This window comes from Gorilla gorilla, chromosome 7 (genome assembly GCF_029281585.2).
Source record: "Gorilla gorilla gorilla isolate KB3781 chromosome 7, NHGRI_mGorGor1-v2.1_pri, whole genome shotgun sequence".
In the NCBI taxonomy this organism is placed as follows: domain Eukaryota; kingdom Metazoa; phylum Chordata; class Mammalia; order Primates; family Hominidae; genus Gorilla; species Gorilla gorilla.
The window spans coordinates 148,186,787-148,210,024 of record NC_073231.2 but is presented as its reverse complement, the minus strand read 5'-3'; the positions used below and the strand labels follow the sequence as shown (position 1 = coordinate 148,210,024).

At 54.4% G+C, this 23,238-nt stretch overlaps 1 protein-coding gene across 25 annotated transcripts in view; it reads left to right on the top strand.

The window, feature by feature from the left end:
* Nucleotides 1-23,238, top strand: part of TSNARE1 (t-SNARE domain containing 1) — a 133,133-nt gene that overhangs the window by 58,974 nt on the left and 50,921 nt on the right. For all 25 annotated transcript variants that reach the window (XM_055347962.2, XM_055347968.2, XM_055347976.2 and 22 more), the window contains 2 exons: nucleotides 10,321-10,398; nucleotides 11,251-11,320. In XM_055347962.2, coding sequence (XP_055203937.2) covers nucleotides 10,321-10,398; nucleotides 11,251-11,320 — 148 coding nt within the window. The remainder of the gene's footprint in view (nucleotides 1-10,320; nucleotides 10,399-11,250; nucleotides 11,321-23,238) is intronic.

Genomic DNA, 23,238 nt, shown 5'->3' with positions numbered 1-23,238 from the left:
TTCACTCTTCACTCGTCTGTGCATCCACCCATGTGTCCATTCAGCCAATATATATTACCTATAAAGGGAGCATTAGTAAATTTTGTCTCCCTGCTTGGCGTTTGACTTGGCCTGTCCCTCACCGCGTCCTAGAGCGGAGCTGAGCATGCAGACAGGCAGGACAGAGTTCTCCCGTCACCATCACCCAGTGACACACTGGGACCACGGCCGTGGCGAGAAGGGCATTTGCCGTTGCTGCCTGGGGTAGACACACACGCCGAGAATCAGGCATTTCTAGCCGTGCCGACGCTCCCCATGGCCACGCGTGCTCATGTTCCTCCTGCTGCGTCTTGTGCTACTCATGAAAGAAAAAGCTGGTTGCAACTTACTAAACTGGTTTTCTGACCTGGGTTTCAGCGCTGTGGTTTGAAACATGCTGCTCTGTTACTGTTTTTAACACCCAGAAGAGGCCTTCCTACAGGCTGGCGCCGCCCTGTGGTGTCAGGGTGGGCAGGTTGAGACCTGGGAGGCAGCATCTGCTCAGAGCTGCAGTGGGCCTTCTGCAGACCCTAAGGCTGAGGCTCAGGCAGAGTCCCTTTTCCCAGGGAGAGCATCGCTTTATTGGTGTCTGATGGGTCAGGGAGGTCCGCAGGAGGTCAGCGTGGGCCCAGCGTCTGAGCTCCTGCTGTGGTGGGTCCGGACAGGTGTTGGGACAGTTGCCTGGACAGGTGCGGGGCGTAGGCATGGTGTCTGAGCTCTTGCTGTGGTGGGCCTGGACAGGTGCTGGGACAGGTGTCCGGACAGGTGCTGGGACAGGTGCTGGGCATAGACACGGCATGCACTCAGGCCTCTTGACTGTTGCACGAGGCCGTGCTATAGGAGATCTTGAAGAGGAGGGCGGCAGCCTGGTTCCTGCACTGGATTCCAGCTGTGGGCGATGAGGCCTCCATCCTGGTGTGGAAGCTGCCTGGACATGCCCTGCCCTGGGACTGGATGGGTCCCTAGAGCACTGGGCTGCAGTGGGCCAAGGTTCCCCTCAAGACATTGGCTGGGATCTGCCCCCATACCTGAGCCGAGTGTGTGGCGAGGACCGCAGTGCTGGCTGTGGTGGAGCTGACAGTGTCTGGAAGAGGATCTGAGCAAGTACTCCCAGCCCCACCTGGACGGGGCAGACCTCAGTAGGCATCTCTGGTCACAGGCGCTGAGGCCTCCTGCTCAGCCGCAGGATGAGGTAGCAGGCAGTGGCAGTCCCGGCCCCGAGTCACTCGGCGTTGCTGCCGGAACTTGCTCGGGCTTGACTGTTTCAGCTTGAGGGAGGTCTTTATGGGGCAGCCCTTTCTCTTGGCACAGTTGGGGGCCGTGGGGGAGCCCCTCTTTGGCCGTCAGTGGGATAGCTGGCCCCAGGGCCTCCCCTTTGCTGTGTCCGAGGACAGGGGCTCTGCTCTCTGGCAGCCGCTGTAGTGGCTCAGTCGCCCCAGCAGTGAGGTCAGCCCGTATTGTAGGCGGCCGGCAGGGCCTGGGACTGGGGTGACACAGAGCACTGCTGTCATGGGCTGTGGGCTGCTTGTCTCTGGCTTTTACATGAAGAAGGCCTCCTGCCCTCCTCACAGGGTTCGAGTGGGTTTCCTGGTGCTGTCAGGGCTGAGGGTGCTGAGTGAGCCGGTGTTGTGCTGGGCACTGGGTAATTAACGGGATGATGGAGGAGGTGGCTAAGGTAGAGGCACAGTCCGTGGTACTCCGCAAAAGGCCTGGGCTGCAGGAGGGCTCATTGCAGCCTGCCGGGCAGTGAGTGGCTGATGGACAGTGACACTGACGGGGGTGACCTCGCTGGTGTGGAAGAGGAGGAGGTGGTCCCGGGCGGGAGGTGGTGGGATGGCTTCATATCCTCTTCTACCTCGTGCTGTCCTGCCTGTGTCCAAGACCTCTGGCCCCAGCCGTGTGTCTGGATGCGCCCCAGGCGTGCGCTCTGCTTCGGGTTGGAGGGTGGGGTCAGGCCCCAGGGCCCCTTGCCGGCCTGCCTGCTAGCCTGCCAGGGCCGTCCTGGGATGTGCCTGCAGCCCCAGGTGGCCTCTCCACCACTGCCTGCGCTTTACTCCTCTCCATGCTCATCAAGGATGAGCCTTTATTTCCTGTGAACAGGAGTCCCTTTGCCCTTGCCTTGGCAGGAGATGTGGGCCTGGATTGTTACTCCGAAGAAGACTACCCGGCCAGGCCTGGCGGGGCGGGTGCAGGGAGGCTGGGAAGGGGGCACTTGAGGGCACTCTCAATGTTCTTGGCCTCTCTCAGTCCCCACTGTGCCACTTCAACTCCCTCCCCAATGTCAGGCTCTGCATCTGAGAGGGTGGAGCCACGTGTGGACAGATGGGAGGCGTCGGGGGGCAGGGGAGGGGTCTGGGGGAGTGTGAGAGTGTTTTGTGAGCGCCTCCTTTTCCGACCCAGGCAGGCTCTGGAGTTAGGCCTTGAGGGGCATTTCTCTAATTGCATACCTCGTCTTTGACTTTGAAACAGGCTCCCTAAAGTGTATTAAGAACTTAAAAAGCCAACAGAAGCAAGTACACACTGCTCCTTCTCTGACACCAGCCCCATGCTGTGTTGTGGCTTCCCCTCTGGGCCCAAGGAGGTGTCTAGGCACGTGGTGTCATCCGTGGGGTGTGAAGTCCGAGCAGACTGCAGGCCCTGCCTGCGTGTGGGCTGGGTCATGCAGCCCTGGGGTCTGAGGCAAAGGGCTAGAGAGGTCCTTTGAGATCCAGACAGTGGTGAGAAGGCTGAGGTCGAGAGGGGATGGCACCCTTGGGACTGAGCTGGAACAAACCCGCCAGGCCCTGCCTTTCCCAGCTCTGGGGCCTTTGGTGAGTGCCACAGCCTTATTATTTTCTTTCTTTATTGACATAATAGTCACACATCAAAGTTTGTCGTTTCACCCTTTTAAAGTCTTCAACCTGGTGATGCTAGTTCATTCCCAGTGCTGTGCAGCCACCGCCACCGTCTCAATTCCAGAGCATTTCCATCTCCCAAAAGGGATCCCTGGCCCTAGGCAGTCACCCCACCCTCAGCTCCCCCAGCCCTGGCAGCTCTAGTCTGCGGTCTGCCTGCGGCTTTGCCTGTTCTGGACGTTTCCTGTGAGTGGAGCCATGCCCCATGTGCCTCTGTCTGCTCTGTGATCCTTGGAGCCTCCGCTTCCTCCTCTAGTAGGGTTCCCGCCATCACGAGGAAACACGGGACATGCCTCGGCCAGGGCTGGTGCACAGGAGGCCCCGGCAAACCTCACTTCTCTTATGTGGCCCCGTGTTCTTTTTGGACTGGTGCTCGCCTGTCTCCATCTTCCAAGGCCTGAGCACCACCCCTGCGCCCCAGCCTTCATGGACGCCTCCTTCCTGATGCCGTCCGCCTTCCTGGAGCGTGAGGCCCCGACCCTGGCCACAAACCCAGCCCTGTGCTGGCCAGTCTGGCCCCAACCCTGCCCCAGAATGAGCTTTCACTCCCCAGCTCTCCGGCTGCGTCATCAGCCCCTGTTGGGAAGCGCCTCTAGCCCTCTCAGTCCTCTGCGGAGTTGCCTGCATGGTGCAGGACTGTTGCCATGTGTGTTGGAGACACCCCCTGCGCAGCTGTCCAGAGGAGGGCTGGTCGCAGAGGAGGAGGGTGCTGCACGGCAGGGCCGCTGCTCTGGCTCATCCTTCAGCTCATCCCCTCCGGCAACTGGGGAACTGCCTGGCCAGTGTCATGCCTGGTGGCAGCAGAGCCTGGCAGCCTGTCAGCTCGCCCAGTGGTCCAGGCAGCCAGGCAGGCTTGGGGTGGGTGTTGGCTGTCCAGGGGGGCTCGGTGCCCACTGTGGAGTGGCTGTGTGGGTGCCCTCCTCAAGCTCCTGCCCTGGGGACCCCCTCGTGCTGGGGCTGCATTGCCTTGAGACCTGGTTCAGTGAAGAGTAGGTGGGGACCCAGACCCTTGTAATCCCACACACGGCCGAGTGTTCATCAGAGGCCTTCGTCTGCAGCGGGCAGGTAAGTGTGGCCTGCAGTGAGAGGTGGGGGGACGCAGCACTGGCAGGGAGCGTGCCTGCCGCCTTTTGGCGTTTTAGGGTGTCCCGTTATCCGTGTTCACAGCAGAGCTGGAGGGTGGGGATGGGGATGGCAGAGAGAAGTCCCGAGAAGTGCTGCTGACGTTTTGTTTTGTTTTATGGAGTGTTAGTGAAGTTGCTCAGATGGTGTGAAGATGGAATCTGGGAAATGAATTTTTCTTCCTTCTCCTGGGAATGGGTGTTGGGGACAGGACTGGGAATGAGGGGTCCCTCTCTGGACCTCCCTTAGGTCCCCAGCCAGAGTCACGGGATTGTTGCTAACGGCCTGTGAAGCCAGGGTCTTCAGCTGGGTGGCCGTCCCTCTGAGGGTTCCCGGACCCAAAAAACCTGTGCTCCAGTGGCAGCCGTGGGATATGTGGGAATGGGCGCTTCCTGAGACCAGGATGTGGCGTCCTGCATGTAGTGATGAGTTGGCCCAGTCGGGGCTGGAAGCGGCAGGAGGCCTGTGCTGTGGTTGGCGGGGCTGCGGTGTCGCAGGAGCGCCGTGGTGGTGTGGGATGAGGCAGCCTCTGCCTCGTGACCGTGGACCCCCAGCAGTAGCAGAGGCAGTGCTTGGGGGAGGCCCCACAGCCTGCCTGGTGACAGGACAGCACTCCCCGCGGCTCCCTCAGTCTTGAGGTTATGCTGTGACTCAACAGCCGTTTCTAGAAAGCACGGTTGCGCCGAGTCCTGGCTTTATTGCTGGGTGGCAGGCATGTCTTTGGACATAGCACGGCCTGTGTTTCCACTTATCGATGGATGCTTTCGTGTTCTCCAGCTTTTGGCTGGTAGGCAGAAAGAGGCTGTGAGCATTTCTGTAGGATCTTTGTACGGACAAATGTTTGCATTTTGTTGTGGGGGGATTATTACCTGCAAGTTGAATTGCTGGCCGTAGGGTTGGTGTGACTTTTAAAGATATGCCCAGTTAATTAAGATCAAGATCAATTCATCTTGATCTGAATAATTTTATCATCTCAGTATTATTCCCATGTAAATCGATTGATTTTATTAATCATTTGAAAGGTCCAGATGTTGATATCATTAGTTTTCTCTATTGATTTGATGTTGATTTAATTGGTTTCTGCTCACCTTTATTATTTCTTTCTCCTACTTACTTTGGGTTAATGCTTTTGTCAGATTATTGACTTGAGATCTTTTTTTTTCTAAGTATTTATTGCTATACACTTCCCTGTATACATTGCTTTACTGATACACATTTTAATATCTTGTGTTTTTATTTCATTCAGTTATTTCCTAATTTCTCTTTGATTTCTGTTACACATGATTATTTAGAAGTGTGTAATTTCAGATGATTATGTCATTCACAGATAACTTTCTGTTACTGATTTCTAGTTCTCTTTTCAGAGAATGTATTTTGTATGATTTCAGCGATTATAACTATGTCAAGACTTGCTTTATGGCCTAAAATAGAGTCTGTCTTAGTGAATGTTCCACGTGCGTTTGGCAGGAATGTGTATTCTCCTGTTGCGTGGGTTAGGCTGGTTGATGGTGTTGGAGTTTCTGTGGCCTCTATGCTCTTGTGTCTGCTTGCTCTGCTGACCGTGCTGCCTGTAACTGTGGATTTGTGTGTTTCTTTCCAGTTCTATCAGTTTTTGCTTCATTTATTTTCAAGCTGTGACATTAGGTGCATACATACTTAGAATTGTTTTATCTTAGTTGACCATCTGTGTTGAAAGTGTCCTTCTTTTATTTCTATATATTTGTGGTTCTGAATTCTACTCTGATATTAGTGTAGCCATTCCAGCTTTTTATGATTACTGTTTACATGATATATTTTTCTAATTTTTACTTATAATTTCATCTGATTTTATGTATGAAGTGGGCTTCTTGTATATACTGTAGAGCAAGATATTGCCTTTTTTTTTTTTTTTTTTTTTTTGAGACAGGGTGTCTTTCTCTGTTGTCCATGCTAAAATGTAGTGGTGTGATCAAGGCTCACTGCAGCCTCGATCTCCCAGGTTCAAGCAGTCTTCCCACCTCAGCATTTCAAGTAGCTGAGACTGCAGGTGTACATCACCACAGCTGGCCAATTTTTATTTTTTTATAGAAAGGGATCTCACTGTGTGGCCCAGGCTGATCTTGAACTTCTAGGCTCAAGTGATCCTCCTATCTTAGCCTCGGAAAGTGTTGGGATTACAGGCATGAGCCGCCACGCCTGGCCGGAATCTTGCTTTTACTCTCATCGGAGAAGCTCTGCTTTTTGGTCGGAATGGTGAAAGCAGTGCCTCTGTCCAGTAGGATTTTTGGTAATGATGAAAGGCCCTGTCATCTGCATTCTTCATTGTGACAGCCATTTGCCACATGGGGCTCCTGGGCACTTGAAATGTGGCTAGTGCAGGAAGCAACCGAGTTTACCATTTTATTTAATTTTAATTAATTAAAATCTACATTTAAATTGCCGCAAGGGGTTGATGGCTACTGGAGTGGACGAGCCGTGTTCGGCTCATGCATCATTAAGTGTAAGGCCTTCATGTTTGGCTTTAACTCTACTGTCTTGATGTTTGCTTTCTATATTTCCTTTTTTCCCCCTTTTTATTTTCTTTCTCTTCCTTCCTTTTTTTTTTGGAGTAGAATTGAGTGCTATTTAGCATTCCATTTTATCTCCACTGTGGGCTTATGAGAGATTCCTGTTTGTTTCTTTTTTTAGTGGTTGCTTTAGAGTTTACAGCATAGATCTTTAACTTTCCGCAGCCCGCCTTCAAGTAGCACCGTATTATGTCCTGTGTGGTGGATCGGCCACACAGGAATGCACTTCTGTGTCCCACGCCCGCCTCATTGATGTGGTTTCAGTACATTCAGGACCACACGTCATTTATAACACATGATGACCCCACCTCGTTGACGTGGTTTCAATACATTCGGGACCGAGGGTCATTTATAACACGATGACCCCGCCTCGTTGAGGTGGTTTCAGTACATTCAGGATCACATGTCATTTATAACATCTGATGACCCTGCCTCGTTGATGTGGTTTCAGTACATTCAGGACCATGTGTGATTTATAACACATGATGACCCCGGCACATAGTTGCGGATTTTGCTTTCACAATCGATAATGTTTTAAATAAATGAACGTATCTTTTTTCTATTTACCATTCTGGCGTTCTTTAATTCTTCAGGGAGATCCAGGTTTCTTGCTGTTACTTTCACCCTAACTAGCTGCTTCTAACATTTCCCGTACTTCACATCTGGTTGGAACCAATCCTTTTCACTTTTGCTTGTCAAAATCTGCCCGTGTTTGAAATCTGTTTCCAGTGGTTGTAGAATTCTAGTTGCAGGTTTTTCCGTCCAGCACATTAAAAACATCCTTCCATTGTCTTTCAGCTTCCACAGTTTCTGACTAAAGGGTCAAGTCCTTCTTATGTTTTTTCTTCCTCATGAAATGTGCAGTTTTTTCTCCAGGCCACTTTTCAGGTTTCTTTATCACTGTTTTTCTGCAGTTTGCCTATAATGTACCTTGGATTTAAAAAATATGTATTTATTCTGCTTGTGGATTGGTTAAATTTTTGAATCTCCGAGTTTATAGTTTCATAAAATTTGGGTACTTTTGGTCATTATTTCTGGCAATTCTTTTTGTTTTGTGTCCCATCCCCCCTGCTGCCCCCCTCCCTGTGTGTGCCGCTTACTGGCCTGTGACCTTGAGCAGGTCACCTGCCCATTTGTGAATGGGGAGAGTGATCCTGGGCCCTGGGATAGGTTCTTGTGCTCCTGCCAGAGCTTGTTCCATGATAAAAGAAAAACTTGAGCTGAAATAAATTTAAAGGAGTTTAGTTAAGCAGTGAACAATTCATGAATTGGGCAGCCTCCCGAACCAGAGTAGGCTCAGAGACTCCAGCACAGCCATGGGGTAGAAGATTTTGGACAGCAAAAGGAAAGTGACATACAGAAAATGGTAGCGAGGCATGGAAACAGATCCGTTACAGCTTGGCATTTGCCTTATTTGAACACAGTTCCAGCAGTTGGCTTTGTTTGGCCAAAATTCAGTGATTGTTACAAGTATAGACCATGGTCCATTTACACTCCCTGTTGTCATAGCTCAAGATGTACAGATAAACCTTTAGGCTGAACTGAAAATATGTAAGGAGGTGCCTTTAGGCTAAACTTGATTTAACTCATCCTCATTCTCGTTGTTCTACTAATGCAACTGAGGCCCTGGCTTGACCTTGCTAGGCTGGGCCATGGTGACATCGAGGGGTGGTGGGGGCTGGGTGATGGGGGGCCGTCCCTCAGGCCTCGCCCTCCTGGAGGCCGCCTGGCAGTTCCTCCTTTCTCCAGGCCTTGCCATGAGTGCGGCTGCTGGACCGGGAGGCCTGGGGCTGGGGCAGGGTGGAGGTAGCTGGACGGAAAGTGTGCAGGGGGCCAGGACTTTCTGGGGAGCCAGGGGTGCACAGAGCATACGTGGACAGGCCTGTGTGCACCCAGATGGAGTGCCAGGGTCAGCCCTGCCCTGGCCAGGCAGCTCAGAGACCCCAAGCAGAGCTGGGCTTGGGCCTTGTCCTGGTGGAAACCCAGATATCCAGCCAGGGGTGCTGTGTCCCTTCATGCCGGGCCACCTCAGGGCAGCCCAGACAGGATTGGTGTTGGGAGGGTCCCCCCGGCACCCCAGCGTCTTCTAGCCCTCACACCTGTTTGTAGACCTCAAACCACGTTCTTTTATTACTAAATTTTAATATGGAAAATTGTAAACTTGCAGAGAAAGTTGAAAGAACTGCACAGACACCCACGTAGCTGCCATCTGGATGCGAGCCTGGAGTCTCTACCTGGTTTAATCGCACCTTTAGTGCCTCCACCTGCATGCACTTAGGAGCGAGCTCGGCCCTCCGTGCTTCCTTCTGAACGCTGCTTTACTTGCCGTTTACTTTTCTTTCATTTATGTACAGCGAACTGCACAGCTCCTAAGTGTGCCATTCTGGGCGTTGTGACAGATGTGTAACCCACAGCTCTGTCCAGGCACAGGGCAGGCCCTCACCCAGGAGGGTCCCTCCGGCCCTGCCCCAGTTCCCCAGCCTGGCCCAGAGGCCCCGGGGATTGCCTTGGTCGTTCTGGACCTTCGCCCCGTTCGCTCTGGTTTCTGAACAGTGTTTCTGAGATTCACCGTGTTGTGTGCCTGGAGTTTCCTTGCACACAGGCCCCGTGTGGCTGTCCCTTCCCCGGTGTCTCTTGGACACCAGCCCTCTCTCCGGGTGTGGGCTGGTAGCAATCAAGCTGCTGGGAGCTGGGAGTGCTCTTCAGGAGCTTCTCTGGATGTGCGCTCTGCTCCTCTGTGTAAACCCTGGGGCTGCTGGCTGGAGGGCGGGCGGGCAGCGAGTGTTTCGATGTGCTTTGATGTGTGCTCTGCTCCTCTGTGTAAATGCCCAAGATGCTGACTGGGGGGTGAACCAGAGGGCGAGTGTGTGCAGCCTGCAGACCCTTCCCATGGTGGCCGTGCCGTTTATCCTCACCATGCAGCGGGCGAGCGTTCCATCCACCATGTCCTCATGAGGACTTGCTGTCCTCATAATGTTCTGTAGATTTTTAAAAATTGAGATAAAACTTAGTCACTCAGAATTCACCATCTTATCCATATTAAAGCATACAGCTCAGTGTCTGTTAGAATATTCAGCATTCTATAATCACCACTTTCTAATTCTAAAATGTTTCCATCACCCCCAAGAGGACCCCTGTACCCATCAGCAGTCATGCCCATTCCTCCCTCTCACTGCCCCTGCCCTGGCTCTGTCCTAGGATTGGTCTATTCCGACATGGTAGATGTGTGGAACCGTGCGGCGTATGGCCTTTTCCTGCTGGCTTTCATCTCCATGCATGCTGCGCTTAGGGCTCAGCTGCATTGTGCGGAAACCAGTGTTTCTGTTTCCAATGCTGAGCTGCTGGTGCAGAGCTGGACCTTGTTTCTGTTGCTTCATCAGCGGGGCTGTGCTTTGACTCTTAGTGATGCTGCTCTGAGCCTCCACGTGCAGGTGCTCATAGCTTCCGGGCACACACGCCAGCTGCTGCGGTGTATGGAAACTCAGGGTGCTGCCTTTCTGAGGGACCACCCCCTGCCTTCCTCTCTCCTTCCTTCCAGCTTGAAGGTACTGTGAAGGCAGGTGCGGGTGTCCAGCACTGACTCCAGGGTGGCCAAGCCGCAAAGGCAGTGAGGGGGTTCAGGGCCACTCTGCTGCCTCTCGGGTCCCTGCCCCTGGGGGCTGCCCAGAGCGGTTAGCAGAGCTGGGCCTGCAGGCTTCACCCTCAGCCTGTGTTCTCTCCTCCTCCCTGTCTTATCCCAGCCACCCAGGTCGATCCGTGCAACCTCCAGGAGCTGTTCCAGGAGATGTCGGCCAACGTCTTCCGAATCAACTCCAGTGGTGAGTGTGCGTCTGGCCTGGGCCTGCCCCTCCATCCAGGCACCCTGGACCACTGATGCGACATTGGAGGCGAGGGTGCTGGATGGCTTCCCCCCTCAGGCTGTCCTGCGGTGCAGTCCCGGGTTTCGTGGGTCCACTGACGCGACGTTGGAGGCGAGGGTGCTGGATGGCTTCCCCCCTCAGGCCGTCCTGCGGTGCAGTCCCGGGTTTCGTGGGTCCACTGATGCGACGTTGGAGGCGAGGGTGCTGGATGGCTTCCCCCCTCAGGCTGTCCTGCGGTGCAGTCCCGGGTTTCGTGGGTGGGAAGGAGCGAGGGCTGGGTCAGGGCCGGGTACTGCTCCCGCTGGCTGCTCCTGCACGCTGCTGGCTCCTCTCCCTGACCCCATGCTGCTCCTTCTTGACACCTTTTGTGTGATCTGGATGGAGCCCAGTGGAGGAAGGAGCATCCCAGGGCCTCTCAGACGTGCAGACCAGAGGTCACTGAGGCTGAGGGCAGGGATGAGAGCCATGGCCAGGGGAGGGGCAAGGGACGGGGTGAGGGGAGCAGGGTGGAGAGAAGCTGTCCCCAGAGCCAGGGCAAGACTGCTGGAGGCAGCTCCTCAGAGCCCCTGAGCTGCATGTGGACCTGAGCACCTGTTGCAGGCCAGCTGGGGAGGGGTTCTGGCGGGCGTGACCTTGTGCTGAGGCAGTGTGGGCCCTGGCCTCCAGGCCACTTAGGTGGTCTGCCCTGGCTCAAGCACTGGTCCTTGGGCTCTGCTCACCCTGCCCAGGCTGCAGTAGGCCACCCATATGGAGTAGCAGGGGGCAGGGAAGCTCCTTCTGCCCTCACCCTGTCCCTCTTCTCTCGGGCAGTGACCTCCTTGGAGCGGAGCCTTCAGTCCTTAGGGACACCGAGTGACACGCAGGAGCTTCGGGACAGCCTGTGAGTGTGTGGGCCATGGTATCTCTTTGCCTGGGCATGGTGCACATTGGGGGGCGGGGGCGGGAGTGTGGTCCTCCTGGGCACACGGGCTTTGTCCACACAGCTGCTTACGCACAGCTGCCTGGACACACATGTGCGCACATACGCACACGCACCTGCGGATAAGCCTAGTCAGTGCTGTGAACCTGAGACTGGGCCCTCAGCCTGCAGGTGCCCTCCACAGGGCGCACAGGTGCACTCTGCCCCGACGTAGAAGCCCAGGTGCACCTGTGTGCTAAGGTCAGGGGGTGCATGCCTGCTGGCACACGCTTTTCCCTGCCAACATGCTCCAAATGTGTCTTTGTCACGTTTGAAGGCTCCCTGTTGGGGCCTGCTCAGCTATGGACACAGGAGGTGACACAGATGTACCATTTGCACGGCCATGGGCTAGGTTGGAGTGGGGCGTCCGATCTTGCTTCTGCCCTTTCGGGGAGCTGAGCCTTGGCGGGCTCCCACTGGACTTTCCTTGAGGGGTGCCCAGCGGCCTGCCCTGGGTTGGGCTGGTCTGGGATGCCTCGGGTGCCTCGGGTGCTGTCTGCTAAGTCTGAGCGCTGGCTGGGCTGGGGAGGAGAGGGAAGGGAGCATCTGCCCTGGGTGTGGTTAGAGTGGCACTCTGGGGTCCGAGGGGACGCTAGCAGTCTATACTTTTCCCCTCCAGCTGGCCCCCACTGCACTTGCTGCTGTGACCTCCTGTGCTGGCCTGTGTCCCGCCCTGCAGTGAGCGGGATGCCCGCAGCTCCAAGGACCCCTGCCAGCCCCAGGCCACTGCACTGGGACGTTGTCCTCGCACTCCCCTGTGCAGAACTGGTGGCCACACCAGCCTCGCACCCTGAAAGGGCCAGAACTGAGGAGGCTGGGAGGGCCACGGCTCCCACAAGGGTGGAGGGTGCTGGAGTCTCTGCTCCTCCTCACGGCGGCTCCATTCAAAATCCACAGGCGCCTGCTACACAGCCTCATGCACCAGCTGCAGAGCACCCTTTGCAGATGTTCAGGGCAGTTCTATTCTTAGCTTTTTTTTTTTTTTTTTTTTTAAGCTCTTTTATAAAACTGAAACTTAGTGTTTTCTGATGTGACAGTGACGTAGGCTCATGATAGGGAATTTGGATGCAGGATGCCTGGGAGCTGCTGTTAGCATGTCGGTATTCCCGCCAGCCTTCCTCACACCCACGCGTATTTGCAGAGTCAGACCTCAGTGAGGGACTGTGGACCTGCTGGTCGCACCTGGGCTCTGGGGTGCTCGGGCTCAGGAAATGCGTGGCCTCTCAGAGGGCCCTGTTGATGCAGATAACTTGTGTAACTCTGGGCCGGGTCTGTGGCTCTCCCGTCTCTTCAGTGTGGTGGGCAGGTTCCCAGTGAAGCTGCTGCGCTTAGAACTTGGTGCCGCTGCCCGACTCCTGGGTTAGGTCACAAGGGCCAGGTGGGATGGGCACGTCAGGACCCTGGCCCTCATGTGCGCATCCTGGGCCACCCGGCCTGGTTCGCTGAAGACCGACACCACCTGCTGTGGGCCTTGGAGAGGAGAGGGGACCCCGGCGTGGAGTAGGAGACTGCCCTGGTCTGAGGACCGAGTATCCCGGCACCTTGGCTCTCCCCTGGGCCGGCCTTAGCTCTCAGGTCTGGAAACTCGCCTTAGTGCTTTTCCGACCCTCCCTGCATGGCCAGCTGTGGGCCTAGCCTGCTTGGCATGGCTTATCTAGAGCCTTCTATGGCCCCTCTGATGCTCCCGTATCATGGACGGTTAACATTTAAAAATAACTTTTGAGACCAACGTGGTTGCCGGTTCTATATTTCCTCCACATTGACGAAGTCGCCAACTAAGGACGTTTAAAGAATATACCTTCATCCGTGGCCGCCATCATTTCATCAGGGAAAAGGCTTTCCAGCCCTGCAGTGTAGGAGGACCCAGTCTCAGGAGGAAGGGTGGTCCTTCCACCTGAATACATTCAGCTTCAGAAAAACCTCACCAGGTGGGGCCCATTTCTCTGATCCCATGCAAGGCCAGTGTGGCCAGGTCATTTCTGTCACCTGTGTGTGGAACCCCCCCCCCAATGGCATCCCTGTCACAGACCCCCACACTGGAGTCCAGTGGCCACGTTGCGATCCCGTGGGCGGGGCTCAGTGGCAGCTCGGCTCACGCACTCCTGTCTGGGCTCTATTCCCTTCCACCCTGGGGGCCGTCACGATCTGGAGATGGTGTGTGGGCTGGCGCACCCCCGGTGTGTGGCTGTCAGAAATGCTCGTTCCTTGATGCCGAAAAGAAGAACTAGCACTCAAAGAATTTTCTCAGCAAGGCAATTTTACTTTCTGCAGAAGGGGTGCTGCCTGTTAGCACTCCTGCCACGAGAGCACGATTGAACAAAGAAAGGCAAGAATATTTATCCCTTACGCATTGGGTCCTTTAGACCTGATTGGCTAACAACTTAAAACTTTCCTGAATAGGTAAAGGTAATGGAGAACAAAAGGAAAAGAGGAAGTTGCTTGCGAAAGAACTTAGAAAAGTAATGACATTTCCAAATAAGGAGGGCACGTAGGCTGTGAGCTGGGACATGCTTGAGCATGTTTAGAACAAATACCTTGGTTAAAGTACAAGGACATAGGATGTACTTATTCCCTTATATCTAACAGCTACATAGGATAGGGCTTAACAAAGAGTTATTAGTATAAAAGCAAGGAGGCTTGAAGGAAGTTAGTTTTTTTTTTAAAAAACTATTATTTCTAACACCTATGATATATTCTTTAGTAAGAAGGGAAACTTTGAAGAGGAAATTTTTTACTTTCCACAGTGGCACAGGGGACCCGCTCCTCTTGGGGCTTTTGCACTTGTTCCCATGGGCTGTGTTCTCTGATCTGCCTGGGGCATGCAGCGACGCCTCTCTCTCACCTCCCCAGTGTGGTGAGGGTGTAGGTTGGGTGGCCCTGGTGGGGATGCATTAGAGGTGGCTGCTGAGAGTCTGCTGGCCCACTGCCCAGCATGCAGCGATGGCAGTGGGGTCTGGGTGAGCTGGGCTGCTGCTCTGCGTGAGGTGTGCTCTCCTTCCTGGCCCGGGATTTGCGTGTCAGAATCAGCACCAGAAGGGCTCAAGGAGCCTTGGATGACGATCGTTGAGCACCGTGGGCCCTTGCTTGGCAGCTCTTTCAGGGGCTTAGTCCTAACAGCCCCGCCTCCTGCAGTGAGAGCTTAAGCAGGGCAGGACCATGATCCATGTGTGCGGTTCATCCCATCCCACTTGATTGAAGGCAAGTCCCTGTGGCAGAGGGGTGGCCAGCAGGGTGTGAAGAGCTGACCTCCCGGAGTGCCCGATGGAGGGCTCTGTGAGGGGGCCAGAGAGGGCTCACAGTGCCCTCCATATGTAGGGACAGACCCATTTGCCAGCTGGTGCAGAATTGCGCCCCTCTGTCCCTCTGTAAGGATGGACCCATTCACCAGCTTGTGCAGAACCGTGCCCCTCAGTCCCACTGTGAGGACACACCCATTCGCTAGCTGGTACAGAACTGTGCCCCTCTCCCACTGTAAGGACGGATCCATTCGCCAGCTGATATAGAACTGCCCCCTCTCTGTCGCACTGTGAGGACAGACCTATTCACCAGCTTGTGCAGAACTGCACCCCTTTGCCTCACTGTAAGGACAGACCCATTCACCAGCTGGTGGGCATTTGGGTGACTTCATTTTGACCATGATGAATAAAGCTGCGGTGAATGTTTGCGGTAGGTGTTTGCGTGTGTAGATTTTCACCTGTCTTGGATATATCCCCAGGACTGGACTTGCTGGGTTATATGGTGGCTCTTTGTGTAATCCTTTGAGGAACTGCCAGACTTTCCAAAGCAGCTGCCCCATTTTACGCCCCCGCCAGCAGTGTTGGAGGGTTCCTGTCTCCTCACCTCACTGCCAGCACTGGTTGTTACATGTCTTTTGGATGTGGCTATCCTAGTGGGTGTGAAGTGGGGTCTTGTGGTGATCTCATTTGCATTTTCCTGGTAATTGAAGGCTTCAGGCATCTTTTCATCTGCTTGTTAGCCGTTTGTATATCTTCTTGGAAGGAATGTCTATTCAGATCCTTTGCCCATGTCCTGATCGGGTATTTTTCTTTTTACTGTTGAGTTGATTCCTTCTAGAAGTTTCCTCCTGCTGTGCAGCCCATGCTCTCCAGGGCCTTCACTGGTGCTGGTTCCTCATCCGTCTCGTGCTGTCCGGGGCCCTCCCCTTCACTGGTGCTGGTTCCTCATCCGTCTCATGCTCTCCGGGGCCCTCCCCTTTGCTGGTGCTGGTTCCTCATCCCTCTCATGCTCTCCGGGGCCCTCCCCTTCGTTGGTGCTGGTTCCTCATCTGTCTCATGCTCTCCAGGGCCCTCCCCTTCGCTGGTGTTGGTTCCTCATCCCTCTCATGCTCTCCGGGGCCCTCCCCTTTGCTGGTGCTGGTTCTTCACCGTCTCATGCTCTCCGGGGCCCTGGCCTTCGTTGGTGCTGGTTCGTCATCCATCTACTCCAGCCTCTTTTCCTCTCTGACCTCCTCCCCTCCCTTGGTGGTGTTGCATATCCCACAGCTCGGAATCCCTCCTCAGTGGGGCCCCAGAACCCCAGGTGTCCCTCCAGCCCTGCCACCTTCTCGCCTGCTAACTTAGGGTCCTTCTGGACTGACCGGGGGTCTCCCTGTTAGTCCCAGGCCAAGGAAGGGACCTCCAGGACCCCACCCCACCCCTGCCCTCACCGGTCATGGGCTGGCCTGTCCACTCCTCTTGAGCTGCCCCATGTCCACGCACTTCTCACCTCCTCTCCACCTCCTGGTCCAGGCCCGGCCTTGGCCCCTGGGCTCCTGCACTGTCTCCTCTTGGCCTCCCCACCCCTAGTCTTGCCCCCGACAGTGGATTGTCCATGCAGAGCTCAAAGTGATCTTTAAAAATGTGGATCTGATCACATCAGTTCCTGCTCAGGATGTTCCACTGGCCTCCCTCCCCGTAAAGTAAAACTCAAAGTCTGTGCTGTGGCCTTTCAGGTCCGCCCAGCATGACCCTTACAACTGTAGACCTGTCTCATGGCCACACCACCCCCTCCAGCCCCACGGCCTCAGGCTTCTGCCCGCGCTGCCCTCTGCCTGCCTCACTTCCAGGCCCGCTCAGTCCAGGCCTTGCCGGCCCACTCGCCCTGGCCACCTCCTCCACCGTGGGTGGTCCCTGGGTCTGTGCGCCAACACCACTGCGTTGTGTTGACTTGGGCGTCACCCGCTCATGAAGCTGGGCCGTGGTCTACGTGGAGTCACTCCTGGGGTGTTGCCAGGTCTAGGACGGGGCAGTGTACCTACTGGGAAAGGGCAGGAACCAGGAAATCAAACCAGCCCAGCCACAGGCTCTTCCCACAGCCCCCTCAGCCGAGGGACCGGCAGGGGCATTGCAGTCACTAGGAACACAGGGGCGGGAGTGCCGATTAACCACTCGAGTCTGGAGTGGGCAGCAGGGTGCCTTCCAGGGCGAGTGTGTCACCTGGAAGCTGGCATGGAGGCTGGGAGAGCTCAGGGCCCGGTGCCAGGGAGCCTGGGCTGGTCCTGACCCTACCTCTGCCCACTCCAGCTCACCAGCTCCAGCCTGCAGGTGCTTTTGTGACTCAGGGCCTTGTGTCTTCATCTGTAAAACACAGGTGGTCATGGGAGTAAATGAGCAGGTATGAGATATGCAGGACATGAGGTGCTTCTAAACAGCATCTTAAGTAATGACAAGCAAATGCCAGAGCCTCAGTACTCAGGTCGGTTCTGGCCCCGGCAGACTAGGGCAGGGCGCTAGGGCAGATGGGCCTCAGGTGACACACCCCCCAGGCAGGCCTCACAGACTCCTCAGTCACCTGACTGCTGGCAGCAACGGCACCACCTGGCTGGTAGTGCAGGAGCCGCGGAGCCGGCAGCTGCGCAGACCTCGCACAGGAGTGCTGGGAGAGGGATGCTTGGGTCAGGTTTCCTGGACCCTGTAGCCGCCTGCCTGGCCTTTCACCAAAACCGTGCAGAGCTGGCTTTGTGGGGATATGTGGGTTTTGTAAAGCGGTTGTGGGGCTTCAGGTGAAGTTTGATGAAGGCTCCAGTTCACTTGGTTTCTTTTGGCTCTGCTGATGCATCAGATTCAATCTCAGGCCAGCTTCTCTTGAGGTGACAAATGGGTGTCATGGTTCCGGGCATTGCATCTGTATCCCACATTGAATGTGGAGAGATGGGCCCGCTCTCTCAATGTACAGCTAGCGTTTCCAGCTTTCTCTGCCTCACTTGGCTCCTGGCTGAAGCAGTCCAGGGCAGGTGAGGGTCACAGGTTCACTGACATGGGCCTCGCTGGTGTTGGGGTCATAAGATGGGTGCAGTCTCATCCGTCTCCCTGCACTGGATCCACTGCTGTTCCCCAAGCCATGCATGCTATGGTGATGGAGTGGGACCCCCTCCCTCGGTGGCCGTGAGGATGGATGGGGAAGTGAGACACAAGCGGGAGGGGCACTCTATTTGTTGTTGTGGCAACTGCCTCGTGATGGCGAGTGGGAATGCTGACATCATCAGTCCATTTTCTAGTGAGGAAGGTGACTCCCTGGCTCTGACAGTGTGAGCTCCTGTGTCCTTGGGCCAAGTGCCCTGCTGGTCCTGGGTTGCTCTGTTGCCCTTGCTGAGGCACCTCGGCCTTTGGAACAGTGTCCAGCCTGAGATTGGAGTCGCCATTTCCCGGAGGAGCCCCCTCCAGTGGGACCCACACTTGGCCTTGCTGCCCCGTTGCCCCTCACGAGGCCTCCCCTTGCCAGCAGGAGTCTGCCTGAAAGTGCGTCTTTAGGATGTCTCTCATACTTTGGCGACAGGCAGAAGTTCCAGAGAGTCCTCGTTGGCTCACTGTCCACTCTGGAGACCCAGGAGGTGGCCACGAGCTGTTCCTCGCCTCGCCTGCCCCATGCCACGGTGTTCAGCCAGCCACGCTGGTGCTGCCCCCCGTGCTGCCCAAACGCATCTCCTCGTCTCACACCCCTTTGTAACTCAGTATACATTTTAGAATCAGTTTGTCAATTATTATTTCTTTAAAAAAAAGCTTTCTGTAATTTTTTGGGATTACCTTGAATCTGTGGATAAATTAAAGAACTGGCATCATAACAATATCGTCATCCAGCCCACAGACATGGCCAGGCTGGCCTTTCATAACAATATCGTCATCAGCCCACGGATGCAGCCAGGCCGGCCTTTCATAACAATATCGTCATCAGCCCACGGATGCAGCCAGGCCGGCCTTTCATAACAGTATTGTCGTCCAGCCCACAGACATGTCCAGGCCGGCCTTTCATAACAATATCATCCAGCCCACAGACACGGCCAGGCTGGCCTTTCGTAATAGTATCGTTGTCCAACCCACGGACACGGTAAGGCCGGCCTTTCATAACAATATCATCCAGCCCATGGACACGTCCAGGCCAGCCTTTCATAACAACATCGTCATCAGCCCACAGACATGGCCAGGCTGGCCTTTCATAATAGTATTGTGGTCCAACCCACGGACACGGTAAGGCCGGCCTTTCATAACAATATCATCCAGCCCATGGACACAGCCAGGCCAGCCTTTCATAACAACATCGTCATCAGCCCACAGACACGGCCAGGCTGGCCTTTCGTAATAGTATTGTGGTCCAACCCATGGACACGGTAAGGCCGGCCTTTCATAACAATATCATCCAGCCCATGGACACGTCCAGGCCAGCCTTTCATAACAACATCGTCATCAGCCCACAGACACGGCCAGGCTGGCCTTTCGTAATAGTATTGTGGTCCAACCCACGGACACGGTAAGGCCGGCCTTTCATAACAATATCATCCAGCCCATGGACACAGCCAGGCCAGCCTTTCATAACAACATCGTCATCAGCCCACAGACATGGCCAGGCCAGCCTTTCGTAATAGTATCGTTGTCCAACCCACAGACATGGTAAGGCCGGCCTTTCATAACAATATCATCCAGCCCATGGACACAGCCAGGCCGGCCTTTCATAACAACATCGTCGCCCAACCCACAGGCACGGCCAAGCTGGACTTCCATAACAATGTCATCGTCCAGCCCACGGACACAGGCTGGCCTTTCTCTTATTTGTGTTCCTCTCCTCTCATTGGCTGCAACTCCATAGAAATATAAGAGACTTCTGTGTACTTCCTTGTATCCTGTGACCTGCATAGATTCACTCGCTGATTAGTTCCTGGAGCTTCTTTGTGGATTCCTTGGGATTTTCTATATAGATGTACACGTCTCTATGACTGAAGACAGTTTTACTCTTCATTTTCAATCTTTATGCTTCTTAGTTCTTTCCTCCTTATTCCTAGGTAAACTTATAGTATGAGGAGTAAAAGTAGTGAAAGCACACATACCTGCCTCATTCCCCATCTTACAGGGAAGCATTCCGTCTTTTGCTCTAAGTATCCTAGATGTTTGTTTTGTTTTTTATTTAAGAGCCTCTCTGTATCAGATTGAGGGAGTCCCCTTCTTTTTTCTAGTTAAGGAAACTAGGAACTAAATTAAAGGAAGTTTTAGTCTAAAATGAGTGTTGAATTTTGTCACATGCTTTTTCTGCATAATTTATTAAGATGTTTTTCTCCTTATTAAAGTTGCTCTGTTGATATGAGAATTACACTCACTGATGTTTGAATGTTGAACCAACCTTGTATCCTGTGGGTAAATGCCTCTTGGTCATGGTGTACTGTCTCTTTCATATATTGTTGAATTCGTTTTTCTAAAATTGTATTGAAGATTTTTGCTGCTGGGTTTGTGAGTGATATATGGGTTTCTTTCCTTTAGATTCTCTTTGGGTTTTGTTATCAGGGTAGTGTGAGCCTCATACAATGTGTGTCTCCTCTCTGTTTTCTAGGGGATTGCATGATATTGATACTGAAGCCTGTTGTGCCTGTGTATTTGCAGCAATGTTTTTAAGCACATATTTACTTCTTGACATACATATAGAGCTATTTAGGTTTTCTATTTCTTTTTGAGTCAGTTTTGATATAATTCATGTCTTTTAAGGAATTTTTCTATTTCATCTTAGTTGTCAAATTTATGGGCCTGATATGATTTGTGTTTCCTTAATGTTCTTTTAATGTTGGATCTGTAGTCAGGCTCACTCTTTCATTCTTGATCTTGGTAATTTGCAAGTGTGGTTTTTTTTTCCTCTTGACCTGTCTAGGCAGAGTTGGGTAATGTTTTGAATGCTTTTTTATTTTATTGTTTCTATTATTGGTCTGTTTGCTATTTTATTAATTATTGAACTTACCTTTATTATCTCTGTTCTACTTCCTTTGTGTTTAATTTTCTGGCTTCTTTAGGTGGACTTTCTGGACACTGATTTTATTCTTTTCTCTTTTCTAATATAAGAATTTAAAGCAGTAATTTCCTTGTAAGTACTGTTTTAGCTGCATCCCTTAGCTTTGTGTGTGTGTTTGTTTAAAATGTATTTTCTGCTTGTTTGAGGTAGGAGGTACTGCCTGGTACCATGGCTGTAAGTGGAGGTCTCCTCTGGGCCTTTTATTGGGACGAGCATCATGGAAGGTGGCCCCTCTGCAGTGCCATTCCGTCTGGCTGCCCTTCCTTGACTGGTGGCTCTCATTCCCCACTCCCTTCATCATGTCTTGGGTTTTCTGGTTGGCAACCTCCTGTTCCCACGATGGACTTGGCAGGGTGATCTGATGCCTGGGGTATTGCCAGGTTGGGTAAGGAGGCCTTGTTCACTTTGATCCTGCATGGTGCTAACAGTTTGTGAGGGAGGCACAAATGAGACGAGATCCTGCCTGGAAAGAGAAAAGCCTGACCCACTGCCTACAGGAAACGGGCTGCCTTCGTTCCAGCACTAATGGCTCCATGAGGATGTTTCAGTGGGGGCATGAGTGGGGGCATGAGTGAGAGCCCCTGCCACATGGGAGTCTAGAGGAGTGGAGAGGTCAGCGCGGAGCAGAGAAAAGTGTGAGCCGTGACCTGCCTGGCCCTCCCAGGGGAGCTGTCTGGGAAGGTGTTGGTGCTGGGGGCGTTGCCCACGGTGGCAGCGTGACCACAGACAGCTGCTCCTGGGTCAGCAACTAGTGCTTGGTTGTCTGCATCTGGCCTAGGAAAGTGTTAAGGCAGGGATTTGTCTGGCTCATTCAGGAGCAGCAGAGACTCATGGGCCAGGAGTGAAGTGAACCCAGGGGTGGTGTGGGGAGGTGAAGTTGCAGGTACAGGAGGCTGCCCACGTGGGCCTAGAACCTAGGGGTGGTGTGGGAAGGTGAAGTTGCAGGTGCAGGAGGGCGGTGTGGGGAGGTGAAGTCGGAGGTGCAGGAGGGTGGTGTGGGGAGGTGAAGTTGCAGGTGCAGGAGGCCACCCACGTGGGCTTAGAGCAGTGCTAGAGGGACTTTGGCTTTGACCGGAATGAGATGTGGAACTGTTGGTGAGCTCTGAGGTTTGGACTGGCAAGATCTGAACTGTCTTTAGCAGAATCACTCAGGCCTGCTGTGCACAAAATGTGAGGGGATGCAGTGGTGAGTGGGCCGGGGACGGGAGGCCAAGTGGCAGCCCAGGGAGAGGGACAAGAGGCTGCGTGGCAGCCCAGGGTGAGGAGGGGACTGGTGGGAGCGGGGGTGAGGGGCACTCTGCTTCTGCATCCTTCCCACAGTGTTAAGCCAGTGGTTGGCCGAAGAGGCGTGTTTGGGAGCTGGAGGCACTGGAGGCTCTACAAAGCCTCAGACGCCAGCCGCAGGAGGAGGTGGCCCTGACCAAGGCCCCGGGGAAGAAAGCTCCTGTCCCCGCGGTTCCCGCCTAGTCTGTAGTAACCTTATGGCTCCTTGCCCTCCTTGGCCCACACCCTCTCTAGCCTGCTGGGTGCCTGTTCTGGGGGGCAGTCTTACTCCTCTGTGTGCCACAGGCTCTGCCCGCCCAGGGTGGGTATCAGGAGGTGGGCCCCGCTCCTGTAGGCTTGGCCTGCAGTGGTGGTGCCAGGCTCGCTCCCACGTGTCGGCCCCAAGGCCTGCTTGGTGCAGGTCCTGGGTGATGCCTGAGGGGCCTGCAGGGGCCTTTTGGGCTGTACTTGAAAGGGTCACTGAGGCTCCCCAGTTTCCAGCAGGCCAGGGTCCTCTCTGCAGTTGGTGTGTGTGCCTGCAGCCGGGCTGGGGTACCGTTGCCCTGGTGCTTCTCTCTCCAGGGATGGGGGTGGCGAACCCCAAGCGGGAGACGGGCTGGTCTTCCCAGTTGCTTTCGAGGTCATGCTTGGAACTGTAACTTGGGACTGTCCTGGCCTCCTTGTGTCTCCCTGGGTCTGGGTGTGAGAACCGTCTCACCCGGGGCCCCTCAGAGGTGTGCACCCCTCAGAAGTGTGCAGGGGGGTGGGGACTGCTGGCCTCCCTTGGCCATGGCGCTGTTGCCCTGATTCTCCTGCTGGTTTTCCGAGGGGAGCTGACCCCGAGACGGGCCTTTCTGCAGGGAGGGCTCGTGGCTCAGCCTCCTGTCTGTGGGGTATTTGGGGGTGGTTGCGGCGGGGGAGCAAGGTGGTCCTCGCAGTGGCCGATTGGTGGGGCCCGGCTGCCACTGTTCTGGCTGGGCCACGCACCCCAGCCAGAGCTTACCTGTGCCGTCTCTCTCTGCCTGCCTTTCTGACCCCACTGCCTCTTGCTGTGTGTCTGCCCGTCTCCCCCATCTCTTGCTGGGTGTCTGCCTGTCTCTCCCTGTCGTGGCTCTTGGGCCCCCTCCTCTTTCTCTGTGGGAATCACCGCTGCTCGTCTCTGTTCCCTTCTCTCTTTCTCTGAGTCTTTGCCTCTTTCTGTTTGCTACCCTTTCCCTACTCTTGTTTTCCTCTCTGCTGTTTTCTCTGTCTCTGTGTGTCTCTTGGCCCTCTCTCCGCCTGTCCATCCATCTGTCTCTGTCTCCCCCACTCGG